Here is a 20,804-nt window from a genome sequence, read left to right as displayed (position 1 = left end):
CCTGAGGATTCGTTTCACATCTCAGCACCAATATCTGTGGTTCACTCAGAGGTTTCCCATCATGCCCTGGTTTCACTAGCTGCCCGCGGGACATCTCTGCGACTCGTAGTGCTTTTAAAGGGAGCGGTTTATAGCTAATACAAGTAGAGACGGCAAACTCTGGGGACAGACATGAGAAAATAATGCAGAACCAGCTGAGAGAGAGCACTTCTCCTCCAAATGTTATCCGTAATTCGGTCTTTGGGTCTCTGAAACACAAATTAATAATATGAAGCACACCAAAAACAACAATGACCTCCCATCTAACAGTGCAGGAACTAGTGCTTCAGTGACATTCAGAGACAGACGAGATCGCCGGGTAAACAAACTTCACTCCATTAACAGAGCATTAAACAGCTGGTACCTGAAATAACACATTAACATACAAGTGTATCAAACAGGAAACAGAACTATTCACAATAGAGGGGTTTATGGACTTATTATGGACACTTATTTCAGGTGAAACTCGCGCCTTGTCAGACAGAGCATGGAAACATGTCGTAAATGTTTTTACACAATGCATCAGTCGTTTTATCTCGTCTATAAGTTGCTGGAATACTGTCCATGGGAACGTCCCGATTGACGAACATGTTCACCTAAAATATCCCTCCACAAATCATCCAATCAATCATCGTTCTGAGACGAGATTCATCTGGTATAAGAGCTTTATGAAATGACGTCGAATTTAGCCTTCGCATCATGTGTGCCGTATTGTCTTTAAAGAGAACATGAACGCAATTTCAAAACATCCAATCGGATTCTTAAAGGGTTACAGGATCTTTCCAGAAGATCTCGCCATTAAACGGTGATGGGGCTCGTCTTTAAAGAGGTTTAAGTTGAGTTTATATCAAAAAGCCCTCTTGGAAATGTACATAATTGACATCAAAAGGCAAGAATAACTGGCACTCAAATATTAAAAATACACTTTGAAGACAGGAACAGCAGTGTGATCCGGCAGGGAGAACGTGACCCTGCTTAGAGAGGACTTCAGGACAAAATCGTTTAAAAGAAAGAGTTGAATTCATCGATACATTCAATCATAAACCAGTTTTTGTGAATTGACCTTCTGCTAGACAATGTTAACAGGGAAGAATGCACCAAAATAACCAAAGGCTTGACCAGATTATCCAGCTAGTGAACTAAAAAAATGATTACAAAACCTAGGACTAGAAACCATGCCAATCTATTAACTGAAGCAAAGCAACAGACGGATGAGCATGAATCCAGCGGCCGTCGAGGTGAACTGAAAGTTTATTTTGTTTAGGTGGCGGAGCTCGGACACACACTCCACACACACTCGACACTGGGGTTTGCTGCTTCAAAAGACAGAAACAGATCCAAAAATAAGAGGAAACCATAACATAATAAAGCTATGTGACTGAGGAGCGCTCACAGTATCAGCGGGGTTCTGTACACCTAACAGAATAATATCAAATACCATCCTCTGTTTATTACCAAAGGAACTAAAGGTTGATGCAAAAATACCAGATAATAATAATCATCATCATCATCATCATCATTCAATGGAAGTTACGGCATTTTGTACACAAACTCTCCCCTCCGAACATATCGAACGCAGATCAGAAGATCATCAAATGTTTTTTTTCTTTTCTAAAAAAGGAAGAAAGGAGAAGAACTCAAAGCTGCGCGTCCAGCTGAAGGCAGGCGTCCCTGCGCTGGTGTTTAACAGAGGCCTTCCTGTTAGTCAGGAGTCGAAACCAAAGCGTTAATCTAGACGTGATGATCGGAGATTCTTGGCTGTTCGGATGATGTGGTCTTCATGATGGACTACGCCGACACTTTGTTCTCCTTCTGAAACAAACGTGAGAAAAACAGAACAAAGACAAACATTAGAAAAGCACGATAGGTAAGCACTTTATTTTACAGTCCTCTTCTGCATTCACATACTATGTACTTATTATGGCAATAACTGAGTTATTCTAAACCTAACCTTAACCCGTGACTTATATACAGGCGAAACTCAAAATTTGAATATTGTGCAAAAGTTCATTTATTTCAGTAATTCAACTTAAAAGGTGAAACTAATATATTATATAGACTTGTGAGATATTTCAAGCCTTTGTTTGTTATTATTTTGATGATTATGGCTTGCAGCTTATGAAAACCCCAAATTCAAAATTAGAATATTGTGAAAAGGTTTACCTCAGTTTTTGTACTTTAACTTAAACTTATTTCAGTTAGTTGCCAAGGCAATTTTTTTTCCATCTAATATTTAAATTTTGCTTTATTTCAATGGCCAACAGTGTTTTTAAGTTCAAAATAACACTGTACAAAGCATCGTGCATCTCTAAAATTTATGTTTGGTCCATAACTGGGGTACAAGAGGAAGTACTAACCCTGTACTCAAAGTCTGCGAACTCCCGTCCTCCTCTGCTGCCTCTATAGCCGCCCCTGAAGCCGCCTCCGCCCCCGCGGGAGGGCATGAACGAGCCCCTGCTAGCCGCGCGCCCGCGACCCCCACGGAAGCCCATGCCGCCGCCTCTGCCACGGAAACCCCCGCGCCCGCGGTTGTGACGCAGTGGAATACCGAACGTCTCCGCGTTCATCCTCCTCTCCTCCGCCCAGGTCTGCCTCCGTTCCCTGAAGAGAAGGAATGAAAAACACATCAGAATGCAATTCAACACAGTGTGCCCTATCATACGCCGGCGCAATGCAGCGCCAGGCGCGACGCAAGTGCTTCTTGCTAGTCTCAGCCTGACGCAGTTTTCATTTTCACGTCCTGCGCCACGTTCTTTAAATAGAAAATTAATTTGCGCCCATCTGTGCGCCCATGGGCTGCTGGTCTGAAAACCAGGTGTGTGTTAAGGCGCATTGTTGGCGCGTTGCTATTTAGAGGAACTGAAATAGACTGAGCCATTGACCAACTGAACCTGATCTAAACTCAGTGGCACAGTATTTCTTTTGTTATTTAAAGTGTGCGTTAGTAAGATGCGCCTATAGGCGAGTCCCGAACGCGCGTACACTATGTCCCATAGATGGTCTGCTTAGACGCTTTAACCTCACGCACGAGCAGATCCGTTCAGTTTTTCCGCTTGCAAATTCCTCTATGTAAATAGCGAATCCGCCATGGCGCGAGCGCAACTGGCTTTTAAAAGGAATGGGAGATGAGACTCTGATTGGTTTATTGCACGTTACGCCCAAAACACACCCATTACTCATTAAGAGAATAGAGACAAAACACACCCATTACTCATTAAGAGAATAGAGACAAAACACACCCATTACTCATTAAGAGAATAGAGACAAAACACACCCATTACTCATTAAGAGAATAGAGACAAAACACACCCATTACTCATTAAGAGAATAGAGACAAAACACACCCATTACTCATTAAGAGAATAGAGACAAAACACACCCATTACTCATTAAGAGAATAGAGACAAAACACACCCATTACTCATTAAGAGAATAGAGACAAAACACACCCATTACTCATTAAGAGAATAGAGACAACCCTTTTAGACCATGCGCCGGGAGCACAGACCATTTTTCCCATCGTTAAACTAGCAACAGTGGATTCGGACGCCCTGAGTGCACTTGCGGCGTGTGCTTTAGACCATGAGCTTAAAATAGGGCCTAGTGTCAAAAAAATCCTCCTTTGGCAGGCGGCCTGTATAATCTGCAACATGTTTACACAACATTCATCTTAACGCTGGGATAGACTACACAACTTCACATCTGAACAGATTTAAAACACTAACCCTCGGTTTCACAAACAAGGCTTAAGATAGCCCGACTAAAATGTATATTTCAGCTGTTTTAACTGAAAGCAAACTTGCACTGACATATCTTAAAATATGTCAGTGCTGTTGTTTTGTCTCAAGATGCACACAAGTAATGTTTTTTTCTAAGGCAAGTTTATAAAAGCTACTTAGATGTCCTAAATTTGAACTAAGGCTTAATCCTGGCTTAATCTAAGCGCTGTCTATGAAATCAGGCCTAAGCATCATACACTAAACGACTATACTATAAGGGGCTTTCGCACCAGAGGAACATTTTTATAGTTTTATAGTTCCTATAACAATAACTATTTTCGCACTGCAAGATTTGGGAAGGATTTTAGTTATAGGAACGCCTTTTGGAGGGACAAAATTTACTCCTACGTTGATTTGCTGAGCTCGTGCCATCCAAAACACCGGCACAAGCCTTTTTTAAAAAGTTGTGTAAACACACAGTTTACATATACTTACTCCATGAACATGTAAAACACGGATAAGACATAAACATATAAAAAGCTAATGTTAACGGCATTTACCTGTTGCCTTTGTCTGCGGCGTTGTTCTTTTCTCAGCCTCGATGAAATGAAGCACTGCAAGTTGTCATAGATTCGTCTCTTGGCCCTGCTTTTTGCTCTTTCAATCGCATAACTATACGTCTATATTCCATCTCCATTATCATGACAAAAACACAGCTCCGCTCACAGTGTCCTCCATCCTCTAGATGTTGTTGTTAAATTACATAGTTGTCAGACGGCTAACGTCACTTCAGAGTTCATACTGGCGGTGCGAATGGAATTATGGTAAAATAATGGCTAGTTCCTATAACTGAGCTCCTATAACCACCTGATGCGAAAGCCCCTATACACTACCAGACTTTCAACTGGTTCTGAACATAAACTCACACAGAAACACACCAGACAATGCTAGGAGACGCGTGACAAACGAAACAAACATGGCTCTGCAGAAGATGACCATTGTAGTTGTTGTATTAACTCTGTGCTGAGTCGCAAATGTAAAAACAAGCCAAGTGCATTTGTGTAGACGCGGTCAGTATAGACTCTACAGATTACAATGGGAGTTAGAGGTGAGTCGCGCAATCAGTTGTGTTATCTGTGCTGATGAGTCAAATATTGAGGCTAATTTGTTAAGCGTGTTCTGTTCATATACTTTTGTATTATTATTGTATTTTATCGCAACACTGGTAGATAAAGGACAGCTTCAGTTTCAATAGCGACGCATCAATCACTAATACAATACATGTTCTAAAATTGGCTCGATATATCAGATATGTTTTGATATCATAGTCTGAAGCTAAAAAAAGCCTGTGCCCATCATTACACACATTTTCTGTGAAATCTTTCAACTCCGACTGCCTAAAATCTGAATACTGATGCAGACTTTCGGCAACTATTGTCAACTCATCCAGACAAATTTGCAAGGACAATTTTGCAACAGGCAGGATTTATTGTATGAGTGCACAACAAAATGTGTAGTAGGCTAATCATTTAACATGCCACCTGAAAACACAAATTGACATTTTTGATTTGCCCATTTGATCAGGGCTTCAACACATTGACCAATTAAATTAAATGATTTTAACTGTTTGTAAAAGTAGATATTTTTAAAATACATTTAAGAGCTCACACTCAGTAATTTCTAGCTGAATAAATAATCTTGCATGACAACATGTGAATTTGGGTAGTCTGAATCATAAGCATGGCTTCATAAATACGTTAGCATGTTAAAACATTTAAATGTATATGAATATAAAAAAGACTTCAAATAGATACCTTCCAAAAGTACCTCCTGATTTCTCCTTTCTAGAAAAGACAGAAGAGTGCATGTTTGTCAGAGGATTCATTCAGATATTTTTAAACTTTACAACAACAAATTACAACATTGAATCCATAGTGACTAAATCACTCAAAGCATTCACACCCTGTGACATGAAAAAGCATTAACAATTAACATCTTTCACTCATTGTTGGATCAGACTGTTAAAGACATTTTACACAAAACTGGACTACTGCAAAATAACTAATTCAGAGGAAATAACGGGACTTAAATACTAAATAAGGGCCCTTTCACACCTACCTTGTTTGGTCCGGACTTTCGGACTTTTCAGTTTGGTCCGAATCAAAATTACAGGTGTGAAACCAAAATTACAGGTGTGAAACCAAACAGATGAAATTTGGTCCGACGAAAAGAGGTAGTCTCGGTCCGGATCAAACTGAACAAAGGTTTGGTTCGTTTCTAGTGTGAAAGCATTTCTGTATGGTTCGGACTTTCAGACCTTTTACAGGAAGTTCCGGTGGTTCCCGCATAGACGAAAAAAACAGAAGGTGGCAGGAGAAATGAGCCGTGGCACATGGGGAGAGGAGGAGACGAGGTTTTTAATTGAAGTATGGTCTGATGACATAAGTCAACTCGATAAAATGTTCGCACGACGAGGACGTTCATTTGGCGAATTTGAACTAGCCTTGGTATAGTTGGTGCTGCAGGTAATTATGCCATAAAAATAACATATATATATAGTTGCAACAATATGCGTCTATTCATTCATGTTGTCAAAGTTACTGAGACACCCGCCGAATTGACAACACGCTGACATCAGACGCACGTCCATTTACAAACCAATCAATGTCAAGATGCAGCCCACATAGATGATGACGACAGGACGCAAGTATGTCATGAAAAGTTATTTTGTGCGCTCGCATAATTGCAATTTGAAACCAAACCCTTCTGAAAGTATCAAATGTATCAAAACGTTAACTTTGGTTCGGACCTTGGTGCGGACTTTCAGGTGTGAAAACGCCCTTAAATATTGTAGTGAGGTCATGTGACTAATGTACTACTGTTTGAAACATCTATGCTGCGTCCGAAATCAAGTTCTTCCCTAATATAGAGTACAAATACAAAAAATAAACATGAACCCAAAATATTGCCAAATGAATTGATATCAGATCGAGAGCTTGTGAACTGAAATCAAATCATCAATACCCAGCGCTTAATGTACATCCTCAATTGCCGAGATCTCACCTGGTGTCGTCACAGGAGATGTTGTCGAAGAAGGACTTGGATTTGTCATAGTAACAGTTGGGTCCCAGTGGATCCTCCTCGTCAACGTTGCCTTCACTGTTCTGGGTCTCCACACCCGAGTCCGTCTTCTCCTCCCCGTTCAGAGTCTTCTCCGATTTCTCACTCTTCTCATCTGCAGCGCAAAGAGAACATTATAACTCACATCTGACAATAAACAGTCAGTTAAAATCTCCCTAATGAAAAAAAAAAACATAAAAGGGAGAACCTCACAAAACCTGTTAAGAACATACAGGTGAAACTCGAAAAACTTGAATATCGTGCAAAAGTTTGTGTGTTGCAGAAATTCAAGTTGAAAGGTGAAACTAATATAGTATATATAACTATATGCATGATTATACTTTTCAGAGTGCTGACATTTCTGTATTTAAAATCCTTTTTTATTGATTTCATGTAATATTCTAATTTTCTGAGATTTAGAATTTGGGGTTTTCATAAGCTGTAAGCCACAATCATCAAAATTATAACTTTTGCACGATATTCTAATTTTTCGAGTTTCACCTGTATTTCAGCATATAAACAAAAAATCTATAATATCATATAGGGGTGGCACGGTACATGAAAAAACACCCGAACCGTTCGGTTCGCTTGTCTCGGTTCGCGTGTGTGTCTCACGGTTCGACGCATGCGCAATGTAGCCTCGTGCCCGTATGTGACCTCAAACGTGTTTCCTTTTCGCGCAAAATAAGACGTGTGGACATACATATGAGGCTTGTTCGACTTGAACCGGCGCTGCACAGAGCGATCGGTGAATCACATCAACGTACCGCGAGAGCGACGGCTCCGTATGCTTTTCAATCACTCTCGCGGTTCTTTGATGTCATAAACCGATCGCTCTGTGCAGCGCCGGTTCAAGTCGAACAAGCCAGTAAAGGTGGAGTATGGGGTGCTGCAGGTCACGTGATGTCACGTGTAGAAATGGCAAGTGGGAGAGATAAGGAAGGCTAACGAGGATGCGCCAGCGTCGTACAAGTCCGGTGTGTGGGAACATTTTGGATTGAAAAAAAGTGTATCCTCACTCTCAGGGAATAGAAGCATTGTTGATACTGTTTTTGTGTTGAGGTTGAACTTATGTTTCACTTTATGATTATGGCCTTTGCTATTGCCTAATTATAGTAAATTATGTTTCATGTATTTTGACTTATTTAAAAGACAGAGTTTTAAGAGTTCCTCTCTACACTTAAGTTGGCAGTTTGATAAATGCAAGTTAATTTCAATCTTTGTGTGCTAAAAATGCACAAGTTCCTGTAGAGATAGTGATACACATTCTCCTTTTTGTGCAAAATAATCGAAAAGCATGTCATCAATATCTTCTCTCTTGCTGTATCAAAATCTCACCTAGCTTTCCTCGGAGATGGTCCCAATAATGTGCTTAAAGTCAAGTCAAATTCAGTTTGTGCATGATATAACATTTTTTTTTAATACTGTATACTGTATTGTGGATAATTAAGCTATATATCATATGCTGAAGTACATTTCTGGAGTGTTAAAGATTTAAAAAAAAAAAAAACAACAAGAACCGTAGAGAACCGAAAACCGTGACCCTTAAACCGCGATACAAACCGAACCGTGGTTTTTTTTTAACCGTGCCACCCCTAATATTATATTTTGTTTAAAACCCTCAAAAAGCACAATAGCTATGATTTCATCCACCTATTTTTATGCGCATTTTGGGATATTGCATACATTTTTTTTAATCATGAGCATAAACTATGATGGAAACACATTTACCGGATAAATAAGATGGCATTACTGGACCAAACAGAGGACTGATCTCGTTGCACAGCATCTGAAATGCTGTTTCGGTTGTTCTGTCATCAAAGTGGTTCAGTATAATTACCTTCCAGAACGGTCTTAAACGACTGCGTTCCCAGGCATGTGCCTCCGAAAGCAAGTTAACGTTTATTGTGTTTCGTCTGTGCGCTCTGAGGATTATATAGGCCTTTATTATATACAGTGGCTTCGCCTATTGCATTCCTTTTTTCTTACAAGGAAGTGATGATTTTGTTCTCTTTGACTCACTGGATGAAACCGTGCTTTATTTACAAATGTTTTATGCGATATTCCAATTTTGCACATAAATTCGCAACTTTGGATGGAAACATAGCTAATGATGCATGTTTGTGTTTTCCGTAACTGTACCTTTAATCTTGAGTTTGCTCTGGAACTCGCGGTCGATCTCTTCCTTATTGAATTGGGCGTTGGCACTCTCAAAGTCAAAGTCCTTCTCAAATTTCATTGGTCCGTCTCTACGCCCATTAAATCTGCCCCGCCCACGCTGGCCACCGCCCCCTCCGCCACCACTGCCCCGCCCCCTTCTCATTGGAGGAGCGCCACCTGGAGGGAGAAACAACCATTACACAAATGATGCTTACGGCCCTGATCGCGATGATGTACAGTAGTGGCCAAAAGTGATGCAGGGTCATTAAAAACGTTCAATTGTGGTCAACCAAGTTCAAATAAACCATTAAAATATGAGGGAAAAATATAGTTTCACAAAAAATGCAAACTAACAATGATGCTTAAGGCCCTGATCGATGAAGTACAGTAATAATAATGAAAAACTTTATTTTCTATAGCGGCTTTAAAAGTTACATCTCAAAGCGCTTCACAAAAACAAGAAAAATTTAAAGAGAAATACAACAATATAAAAGAAAAGCATTCATAAAAGAGAAGTACATTCAAATATACAATACAAATATAAAATGCTGTCAAAAGAGTTGCAGGGTCATTAAAAACAAATATCTCCTCTGGACAAGTTCAATTAAACCATCAAAATATGATGGAAAAATATTGTTTGGCAAAAAAGGGCAAACTACAGCTAAAGGCTTTATTTTACTATGCAAAAAATAAAATGCATAGAAAAACAAAAAGCTCACAGGAAAATGCATACATTGACTACAAGCTAATCAGTTCATAATTTCTTTGTATGATAGCCTGACCCAAAATTATGCCCGCACAATTTGGCATGTCTCATTGCGTTATCATCACAGATAAAACTATTGACTCCAAGCACAACTACACAAATATGCTTAGATAATCTTTTAAACATTTTTTTTTAAACAATACTTGAATAAAGGGTGAAGGTAGGGATGTCACGGTACCAAAATTCCAGTAGTCGGTACCGATACCATTAAAATGTTACGGTTCTCTGTACCAATTTCGGTACCACAGCAAAATCAGTTTGAACTAATTTTTTTATATAATTTATTGAACTATTTGAAAAAATATATATATATTAAATTCAATTCAATTCAATGACTTTATTATTTATGATGGTACATTTCTGAAAGGATTGAAGGCTACATGCTGTTTAAACGAAAATATTTATGATATTGAGAAATATTGCTTATAAAAAAAGTCAAGTGAAAAATAAGCAACTTTCTATGCACACATTATTATTATTAGTAGTAGTATCTTTAATTAATGGAGACGTAGTTAAATCTATTGTACAGTAGCCTAATATAATTATTTCTGTCAATTTCTTTAAGTTAAACCAAACTTTTATTTTGACGGGTTGCCGTGAAGACCTTTGAGTTTCCGTGCGTGTATGATATGACGATAGTTTTTCTCAAATGAAATGAAAATGCTCATGAAGTGACTCTCGGAGATGAATGGAATCATGAATCATGTCATCATATCGTGAGGCAGCAGAGACTGAAAACAGCGCGAGCGTCACTTGTGCTTCAGTAGCCGCGTTTCCACTGCCGGGCTAGGGCCGGGCCAGAGCTAACAGCGAGCCGAGCCGAGCCAGTGGCCTCGGGCCTTAAGCACCGGGCTTGCGTTTCCACTGCCGGGCCAGTAGCCCAGCAGCGCTGCCCTAAACCCCGCCCCTAACACGCCTTTCTGGATCAAAACGTCATAAAACCCAACCCATTTCAGCCGGTATTATGAATTTATTTATTTTTTAAGTTAGGAAGATAGCATGTATATTAACTCACCGGCCGTGGCTGCAGCCTGCAATAGCGTCCTGACTTGTCTCGCGAGTCGCCACTAACCCAGCACACCGTCCATCAAGTCGAACCATGGAAAGTTCCTTCTCTGAGCTCCGCTTTGTCCATTCTGCGTTTTAATCGCCTTGTACAATACTGCGCCCGCGACTTTTTTCTTTTTTTCTTTAACTTGACGCGTTGCTCGCTGAATGCTTAGCTTAGAAAGTTCAGCATCGATGTATAACGTCCTCGTCTCTTCACACGCCGTCAAATACCCTTTCTTCTGCCCAAATGCTCAGAAGAGCTTTGGCATCTTCGACAGACAGTACAGGCGATTCTCCATTTCGAGCAGCGATTATTTTGCACGATATAAAAAAGTGAAATGTGCATCTTGCTTCAGATCATAACGTTCCATTACACTGATAAACTCCGCCTTTTACCTTGAGCACGCCTCTAGCCCGAGCTGGCCCGCTTTGGCCCAAGGTATTCGACAGGCCAGAAATCCTGGCCGTTGGCCCCGAGTAAGCCCCGCTCAAGCCCCGGAAGTGACAGTGGAAACGCTACTGGCCCTGGCACGCACTAGCACGCCTTGGCCCTGGCCCGGCAGTGGAAACGCGGCTAGTGTGTATGTGTGTGTGTGAGAGGTAACGTTTAATGAAACCGCGCGTCTGCGCCGTTCATTCACACAGAGACAAGCAGAACATGAAGGGTTCATATTTAAATAGTCGTTTTGCAGTTTAATACACAGACACCACATCAGCAGCGCCGCCGGTCGCCATGTCTCAGCGTTTTCATGAAGAGGACGCAACTTCACTCCCTTCGTGCATGCATGCGCATCCAGAACCGGGTTTGACTGGGTACTCGGTACCACCGGGACTTGGTACCGTGACGTTTAAAATTTTTTAGTACCGACTTGGTACCGAAGTACCGAATATTTTGACAACACTAGGTGAAGGTGTACATTTTCCTATGCCGGACATCACTTTTGGACAGTACTCTATATGCAAATGTGGAAGAGATGTTTTAAAGTGACTCACCGCCAGACTGGCGTTTGATTGGGTCTTTATTATCAGGCCTGTTTGAGTCTGACTCTGGCCGAGGAATCTTCTGGACATCAGACGCTGTAGATGAACAAAAGATATCACAATTACAATACACAATTCAACGATATCTGTACATAAATTTCCAGCTCTGATTCTCACCTTTTTGCTCCTGGTTTTCGGCAGATTTCTGTGTGTTGAGGGCCGGTCGGGCGGGTCCAGAGCTCCTCTGACTCCCTGAACTGGTGGAGACTGCAGGGGGAGGGACCGGGGCCGTCTGCACCGCATGCTCCTTGGTCGGGGTCTTCCTCGAGTGCTCTAAAGATGGGCTGGAACGACCTGAAACAGACGACTCACAAAATGAATAACGGACAAAAAAATAAAAAATAAAAACTCAGTGATGTGGACAAGAGTTAAGGTCCTTGCACACTGAGTCCGGAAATTTCCGAATACGTTTTTTCGTATTTGTGATTCGATGGCTCTGAATGATCAAAACACCATTCAAAATGCTTGCTACGGATGCGAAAAACGCAGAAAATCGAACCTGATCCGAATTTTTTTATGACGGACGAAAGTTTCAGAGTCAGCGTGATTGACAAAACATGAGGTTTTTATTTTTTAACGTGCAAAAATTTTGGACACGAATTTCGGACTCAGTGCGCAAGGACCATTAGGGTGCGTTTGTTCTGGAACCTGGTGCGTTTTCTCCCTTGGTTCGGTTCGTTTAGCCATACGTGAACAAGGCTATTGCACTCGGATCAGCACCAAAACAATCGCTCCAAGATTGCCTGAACGTGCCGGTCTCGGCCCGATTGCAAACGAACTTAAGTACGCTTGAGGTGTGAAAGCAATCCGACCCAACGGACCAAATGGTATTATTATTCATACAGAAAATATGCTATATAAAAAGCAGTAGTGTCTGATTCTGTGAGTGAGCACATTAGCTATCACAGTTAAAAAAAGCTCATGGAGCGAACCAGTCAATCATCTTGATGGATGACGCAGAGGAAATTCTGACCAATAAGAGGACAGTTGTACTCGCATGTGTCTTGCATTAACACATTTTGGCAACACAGGTTGCCTTATGAAAGCGAACTGAACCAAGAAAACAAACAAGCGATCTATAGGAGCAAAACAAGCGATCTATAGGTGTGAAATTGCCCTTAGATGATAGAAACATCAGTTCTCTGTATCATTTCATGCGGTAAATGTTAATTAACTCTAAAACGCCTCAGGTCTTTAGCGACCCAGGAGGACGTCATTTACTACCCTCTCCTTCATTCACTCTTTATTTGAAGTATTCCTCAATCATTGTATTCATTATAAACAATATTACAAATTAGGGTCGCTAGTGACCCGAGGTATGTAATAGTATAAGTATATATATTTGTTCAGTAACACTTTATTTTACAGTGTCCTTGTGTAACCTTTTTTTGTGCAACAATATAATATTTGAATCTCTGATACACAATGATGTGATGTTTCACTCATAATTACCGCAGGCATAAAACAAAAACATAAATCAGCAAAACTTGAAATGGCTCTGCGATTTATTGCAGAGCAAATACTGTACGCAATCAGATATTAGTGTCACTGTCTTGATGGTGGATCTGGTGAAGAACTGTCAGAGATCAAAATATTGGTTTTGAAGACTTTGAAAGCGATCAAGAATATGGTTGAGATGGTGATGGACTGTCGATGACAATGGTAAAAAGCATCAACCCTTCCGAGTTCCAAAAGGTAACAAAATCTGCTTTATTTTATTCTTTTGTAATTGTTTTTAAAATATCAAGAGAGTTTTATTTATACTAACGTGGCAGTTAAAGAGCCATATGTGTTAGATTATAGACCTGGGTCGCTGAAGACCCGAATACATAATAATGATGATTATTCATTAGGGGTGTAACGATACACGTATTCGTATTGAACCGTTCGGTACGAGGCTTTCGGTTCGGTTTTCGGTACGCATTTTTGAACCGAACGGTTCGTTGGACCATTTTTCCTGCCGACCAAAATTTCGTTATTTCAAATGAAGGCGCGTCACGCGTGGCAAGCGCGCTCATAATGTGCGTGACCACAACATTGCCCAACATCAAATGGCAAATGTAATGTAAGCGGAACGAAACCCCTCGTTATTGTGTGGTTGAAGGACCGTTTATCAGTTTGGACAAATACAGCGCGAGCCGATCTTAATCATCAGCACTGTTACTACACAGCCAAATCCAGTAAAGAAAGCATTTGAATTCGCCACTGAAGTAATAACATCGCTGCAAGATCTAGTGAGAAACATTCGCATTTCTCCGTTATTAACGGATCAAACAGCGCTGACGTGGAAACCAGGAAGAAACATTGTGCCATGAATGAACTATCCAGTGTCCACAGATCAGCAACATTCACCATGGGTTTACTGTAGTAACACTACTAACTGTAACCATGGAAGTTTGGCAGGAATAGTAGGCTATAATGCTTTCAAGTAACATCACGTCGGTTTTATTTTGACATTATGAATACAATTGCTGCCCTCAAATGTTAATCTGAACTAAAATAAACCTTTGTTTATAACTACTACAATATTACATTTAATTTTGTCCAAGGAGCTGTTTTGTTTTATAAGCTCCTAAGAAAAGTCAAGTATAGCTCCATCATTGCTCAAAGTTAAAAAATATCATACTTTATGATGTTAGTTTTAATAAAAATATAATTAAAAAGATTAAATCAAGGAAATTTCTCTGGCATTTCTTTCTTTTTGCTGTATCGGAAACGTACCGAATCGTACCGAACCGAACCGTGACACAAGTGTATCGTATCGAACCGAACCGTGAATTTTGAGAACCGTTACACCCCTATTATTCATGCATTTAAGGGTTAAGACAACATGAAATATGCATCATTTGCAATGCGTTTAACATCACAGAAACACAACTTTCATCCATTCTGATTGGATTGTGAAAAGTGGCTATGATTTCTATAGTCAATACTGTGTTTACTCATTTGTCTGGCATTGCTTACATCAACAGAAGTTCTTGCAATGTAATGAAAAACGAATATTTCTTTAGAATAATGTGCTCTGATATATTAGTGTAATTTGATTTCATGTTGTCTTTAAAGTCACTAATTGACAGACCAAAGGACTGGAGTCATAAAACTATCACAGGGCAAAGACACATGCTGTAATCCTGCATAATCCACGCACACACTGAAGCCATTCTGCACACGTTAGCGTCGGTCATCCGGTTACCTTCGGGTTTGTGAGCACTCAGCGAGCGAGAGCTCTGGGACTGAGGGGCAGTAGTGCTCGCCTCGCTACCGAACACAGGACCTGAGCTCGTTCCTGTGAGGGGAGGAAGTGCACAACTTTAAGTGTGGGCTTTAACACGTCACACACCAGGAGAAATGTGAAGGTTATGCAGCAGTCAAACACTCATGCATTCAACCTTTCCATAAGATCCGCAATCCTTGCTCAACTGTTCCTCACTCAGACAAAAAAATATTCTGTGCATCCTCTCTAGGCAAGTGCCTTATGAAACAACATCTGACTGTATTTTCAGAATATTCCCATCCATTTAAAATTATTCAAACACAGGACTGCAAAGAATTGAAAAATAGCTTGTCTGCTAATGTACGAGATGGAAACAGTTTTCAAGGCAGGACTCAAGAAGGGCCGAATTACTTTTTTCTCTGGTTTTTGGCATATATTATGTGCTAACACTTTATCTTTTATTCTATATCTATTATCTTTATAATTTTTTTTTTAAAGTACACTTACTGCGTTAGATTAAACTGGGAAGGGTCATAGCACTTGCATATTGTTCTCCTATAGTTAGTTTCACTGCTTCTATTGTTCTCATTTGTAAGTCGCTTTGGATAAAAGCGTCTGCTAAATTAATAAATGTAAATGCAAATTTCAAATTAAACTTCTGCTATTTGAAATACAAATATGCACTGTATAAATTGTCCATATTTATTCACATATGGCCAGTTATCTTGCACTGTTTTTATTCCATGTTAGCAGCAAAAGCTATTATCATGGCAAAAACAGGACAGTTAGACAAACTCTTAACTGTATATAACTCTAAAATATAAGGATAAACAGTAAACAAACGGCAAGGCACCACAGTTTAATAGTGAAACATTTTTCTGAAAGGTTATGTTTACACATGCAAATTAGGCCTTATCTAATTATATATACACTAATTTGTATACATCTCCAGAACAGAAATCCAAAAATCAGATAAAGCCAGGTTAAAATTGCTAATTTTTTGACGACATATGTTTAATTTTTATGAATAAAATGTTAAATAAATCAGGTGAGTGATTAAATGCCTTCTGTAAAACTGCTGTAAAAACCTTCAGAATAAAGGTAAGAATGAAACCAAGTGTGTGCGGCTGAAGTGGAGATTTCAGACTAATTTTGAGAAAACGGCCTTTAAAAATATTACCTAATTGAAATCTGCCAATTAGGGCTTCTCGATTGTGGCAAAAATCATTATCACGGCTATTTTAGTCAATATTGAAATCACGATTATTTAACACGATTATAGGTGGGTGATATGCTCAGTCTTATTTCATGATGAATAATTTTAAATGCCAGTGAAATCTTACAATTATCGATACTTCAGCAAAAACTAATACTAGGCTAATTGACCTATGGCTAAGCCACGCCCCCAAACACGATGAGCCAATCAGTGCGCATAGCTAACCCAATACACTCTGCTTCCACGTCCATTGAAATGCATTGCAGTTAGTCAGTTTTCATTCGTTTTTATATGTTTCTTCTTGTCATTTTAAGTTTAAAATGGTCAAACGGTGTGCATGGGGTACATGCAACTCCAGAGGCAGGGCGACGGTGTGTATTTTTTACCCTTTCCCAAACATCTCAACCGAGATAAGTCGTGTCTGCTCTGGATAAAGTTATGCGGTAACGTTAGACCACAACACCAACTAAACGTGGATAAATTAAACAAGAATTAAACAAGGATGTCTACATCTGTTCTAAGTCAACAACGTATTTGAAGTTTTGAACGTTATCTTTAACATCTCTAACGTAATGTTAGTTTCTAGCTGCGTTGTACATCATGTCACTTAGCTTCATTAACGTATATAAATGTATGTAAATAACCGAAATAACAAATGTAACCAATGTTGTGCTGAACGATTCATGTAAATACTCTGCAGTGCATGAACAATGCTGATCCTCTATCTTGTTGTCTGAGATGGTGATGGCAACGAGATGCGGTTTATCACGTTAACACTGTGACCTGTACATTTTTGCCTGGAGCTGAAGCTTTTCATCGACCTTCTCAACAATAAAGTTATTAATATAACCCTCCAATGCATAGTTAATGCCCTTTTGGTGACTTCGAGATGATATATAATCTTTCTGTCTCCAAATATCATCAATTGCCTCCCGTGAAATGTCTCCTACTGTGACAGCGCCTGTCACCGAATGTTGACTGTGTGTCCGAGTGAGTGGAGGGGGCGTGGCTTAGCCATAGGTCAATTAATGTAAGCAAAAAGCCCTCAAAACAGTTACAAGTAAACTGTCAGCAATACAATAATAACAAAGAAACTAATAACAAACAAAACAGACAAAAAATACAACAGACCTAATTAATTAAATAAACAGTGCTTTAGGTTTTTCAGATGTACTAACAGCGGTATTCAGAGAAGTAATAGCCAACAACAGAAATGTAAAATAACACTGCAGTATACATTAAATATAGACACAAACATAATGTGCAACATAATTAACATTAATGACAGCAGCAGATTTATTAGTTATTTTAAGAGCTGCATGGATGCAATACACTAATACACACGTTTTCTTTCACAACTGTTTACATTCACTTAAAACATAACTGACTGTGTTTATGAGGATACAGCATTTCGACATTTGTGTGTAGGCTATGTGACCGTTTAGGAGAGTACCTGAACAGTGTCTCTTTCGTGGCTTAAGGCGGTTTTAATATCACTGTTTAATATCACTGTTTAATATCACCCACATCCCGCGGTTTAGCAACAGTAGACTGCATTTTACATGAGGATGTTAAGTTTGGGCTTTTAGGGAGGAATAAAAGCGCACCGCTGTGAAGGAAAGGACTTTCCATCTTTCCATCACTCTTAAAGAGGACATGTTGTTTAAAACTGACCAGTGCATGGAAAACAAAACAATAGTTTTTCCTGTAGTGTCTTGCCTTAAAGCACCTGATGTTGTTTCGATTTGATATTTGGCAAATATTCTAAAAATGAGCTCTATTTGCACATTAAACACCATCTCCAATGCCGTGAACAACAAGAGCGAGTGTGAACTCACCACCAGGGACCGCTGCTCCGAACGGCTGGGACACCAGGGGACTGGCGCTGAACTGGTTGTACGGGGCCCGACTGAAGGGGGCGTATGACTGGAAGGAAGGAGCCGAGGGACCGGCCGTAGATGCCAGAGACGACTGCACATAAACACAAGAACAGGTCAGCATTCACACTGCTTCATGTCCTGCAGAAACACCTGAGTGTGTGCAGCTCACCTGCACGATGGCAGGATCCTGAGGAAGGTTACAGGTGGGTTTGGGCGGCTCGCACACAGTCAGGTCTTTGATGTCACTTCCTCTGAATATGATGTACTCAAAGACATCATCTCGAGGGGGGATAGGCCTGTCCGTAGGGCGATCCTCAGTGCCGAAGGACTTCACTAGAAGAGAAAGGAAAATGTTAAAATTCACAACAACAAAAAAAGCAATATGTGACCCTGGACCATAAAACCAGTCACATGGGTAATTTTTTTTAAATTAAGAAGTATACATCATATGAAAGCTGAATAAATAAGCTTTCCATTGATGTAAGGTTTGTTAGGACAGGACAATATTTGGCCGAGATGATACGACTATTTGAAAATTTGGAAACTGAGGGTGCAAGAAAATCGACTTTAAAGTTGTACATTTATGTTCACGATTTTGCTAAAAAATAAATAAATGTTTTATATATTTACAGTAGGAAATTCACAAAATATCTTCATGGAACATGATCTTTACTTAATATCCTAATGATTTTTGTCATAAAAGAAAAATCGATAATTTTGACCCATACAATGTATTGTTGGCTATTGCCACAAATATACCCGTGCGACTTGTGACTGGTTTTGTGATCCAGGGTCACATTTAACTTTTTTTTTATCCACTCCTTGTCTTCCTCCAGGTCCTGTAGCCAGGTGGTGTCGTGTGTATGTTTACTTTGTATTTGTAATGTGTAAAGTAAATCAGAGAAGTGCTGTTTTCAGTGTTTGTGTGTTCTCTCTTATATCCTCCTGGGACCCAGGAATAGACGTTTGTCCACACAGTAGAGGACATTATATTTTAGTTTCATTATATTATATTTTAACTTCTCTGACACCATACATATAACAGGTTTAAGTCTAAAAGTCCTGTAAAGAGCACGTTCAGGGCTTTTCAAATTGTTTGTCATAAATAAACATCTCAGGAAAATGTTATGGGGTTTCTAATCAAAATATGACTTTACAAAACAGGACATTCATTTCATATATGTAACGTTAGAGGACACGAGGACTTAAATCATGCTTATAACACAACTATTACGCAAATGTCACCAATTATTACTCTTCCTTTTTCATTACATGTTGCCATAAGACACATTAATATGCTAATTAGATACAGTGCCTAGATACATTGTATTGAATAGGACTATCCATTTTTTGGCCATTTTAACCAGATAATGCCATTTCCATGTATAATGGCAAATCAATTCATTCCGTTACATCTTTCCTAACATAGTTGAGAATCGTCTTTTTAGAAAGTTTGGTTTAAAACAAGTCCTGAAACTTAAAATTGATTGGTGAATGAAAAGAAATCCCATTGTTTTTGCCTATACATGTCATGTCATGCCATCATCCACTACAGAGGACATAGCATAACAAAAAAAATGTTTTTTCCCCATTTGATTCTTATGCTCTAAACAATGTATTGACATGAAAAAATACTAAATTCAAAAAACTTTTTCGCCGTGTCTAAGGAGGATATCTGATTTGTGTAAATATATGAGTGTATGTGTCTACATATGTGACAAATACAAATATATAATACAAATGTGTGTATGTATTGTGTTTACATTTAGCCAGGGCTACAACTGAATTCTCTGTATTGATGTGAAATTCCCTTATATATGTCCTCTGTCGGTATATTAAATGTACATATATATAATATTGAGTGTGTGTGTGTGTGTGTATTGTATGTACCTTTAGCCAGAGCTACAGTGCTGTTCTCAGTGTCGATCGTGTATAAAACTCCTTCATATCGGATCTCGGCCTTTGAGATCAGACTGATCTTGCTGCCGATATAAGGCGTCCCTCCGCTCATCTTTCTGCTCTAATTCACTCCCGTGAAGCTACTCGAGTCCTCTGATCTTCTTTGCGCTCGGTTTTATCGGACTTAAGAGTGTTTTTCGGTGATTTGACGTCGTTTTCTTTCAGCCTGTGTTTAACACGACATGGCCGAGTTCATTTTCCTCCGCACTGAATCGAGTTGCATGCTGGGAAACGAGCCTACCCCCCCTCCATCGCTCCCTCACGCTGGTATCGCGACAGTTCACGGGATTTGAGTAAAATACCCGTTACATTGGGAATTATTTTTTTTACAGTCTATGGAATTATGTAAGAGATAATGCGATTTAACGTGTATTATTTAATGTAAGAACTAAGAAGTAAATAAAGGGACATTTTTATCCTAACTCAAAGAATAAAATAGGGGTAGCCTAACCCTAGCTTATTTGACCTGAATGGCTATAATGAGATCAGTATATCTCAAGCACAATCGCAACTTCTTGTGCATCTTTCATTGAATGTTCATTGTTAATTATTATATTATGTAATTTTATATTATATTATATCATGTCATGTCATTTTATATTATATTATATATTTTCATGTTATATTATGTCATGTTATT

General features: G+C 39.3%; 1 protein-coding gene across 2 annotated transcripts; it reads right to left on the bottom strand.

Annotated features, from left to right (window-relative positions):
* Nucleotides 1-1,272: 1,272 nt before the first annotated feature.
* lsm14ab (LSM14A mRNA processing body assembly factor b) lies at nt 1,273-20,386 on the bottom strand. 2 transcript variants are annotated; one of them, XM_056243574.1, is made up of 11 exons: nt 20,096-20,386; nt 18,375-18,538; nt 18,164-18,296; nt 15,089-15,181; nt 12,013-12,189; nt 11,848-11,931; nt 9,021-9,215; nt 6,822-6,993; nt 5,573-5,602; nt 2,397-2,640; nt 1,273-1,851 (listed from the first exon to the last, which is right to left on the bottom strand). In XM_056243574.1, the coding sequence occupies exons 1-11, from the start codon at nt 20,214-20,216 to the stop codon at nt 1,828-1,830; spliced, it is 1,437 nt and encodes a 478-aa protein (XP_056099549.1). In that variant the 5' UTR covers nt 20,217-20,386; the 3' UTR covers nt 1,273-1,827. The 2 variants fall into 2 exon arrangements, with proteins under 2 accessions (XP_056099549.1, XP_056099550.1); XM_056243575.1 differs by lacking the exon at nt 15,089-15,181 and having other exon boundaries at nt 20,096-20,385.
* Between the last annotated feature and the right edge of the window lie 418 nt (nt 20,387-20,804).

Source organism: Rhinichthys klamathensis, unplaced genomic scaffold (genome assembly GCF_029890125.1).
Source record: "Rhinichthys klamathensis goyatoka isolate OS25496 unplaced genomic scaffold, OSU_Roscu_1.1 h1tg000813l_1, whole genome shotgun sequence".
Taxonomy (NCBI): domain Eukaryota; kingdom Metazoa; phylum Chordata; class Actinopteri; order Cypriniformes; family Leuciscidae; genus Rhinichthys; species Rhinichthys klamathensis.
This window is presented reverse-complemented; position numbering and strand designations above follow the sequence as displayed.

Bases quoted from the DNA above. Each gene is read 5' to 3' on its own strand.
- lsm14ab (XM_056243574.1), bottom strand. From the start codon at position 20,216: ATGAGCGGAGGGACGCCTTATATCGGCAGCAAGATCAGTCTGATCTCA. The intron at 5,603-6,821 runs GTGAGATCTCGG...TGTCTTTTCTAG, and splicing joins ATCTCCTGTGACGACACCAG to AAAGGAGAAATCAGGAGGTA. The intron at 1,852-2,396 runs GTTAGTACTTCC...CGTTTGTTTCAG, and splicing joins TCGCAGACTTTGAGTACAGG to AAGGAGAACAAAGTGTCGGC.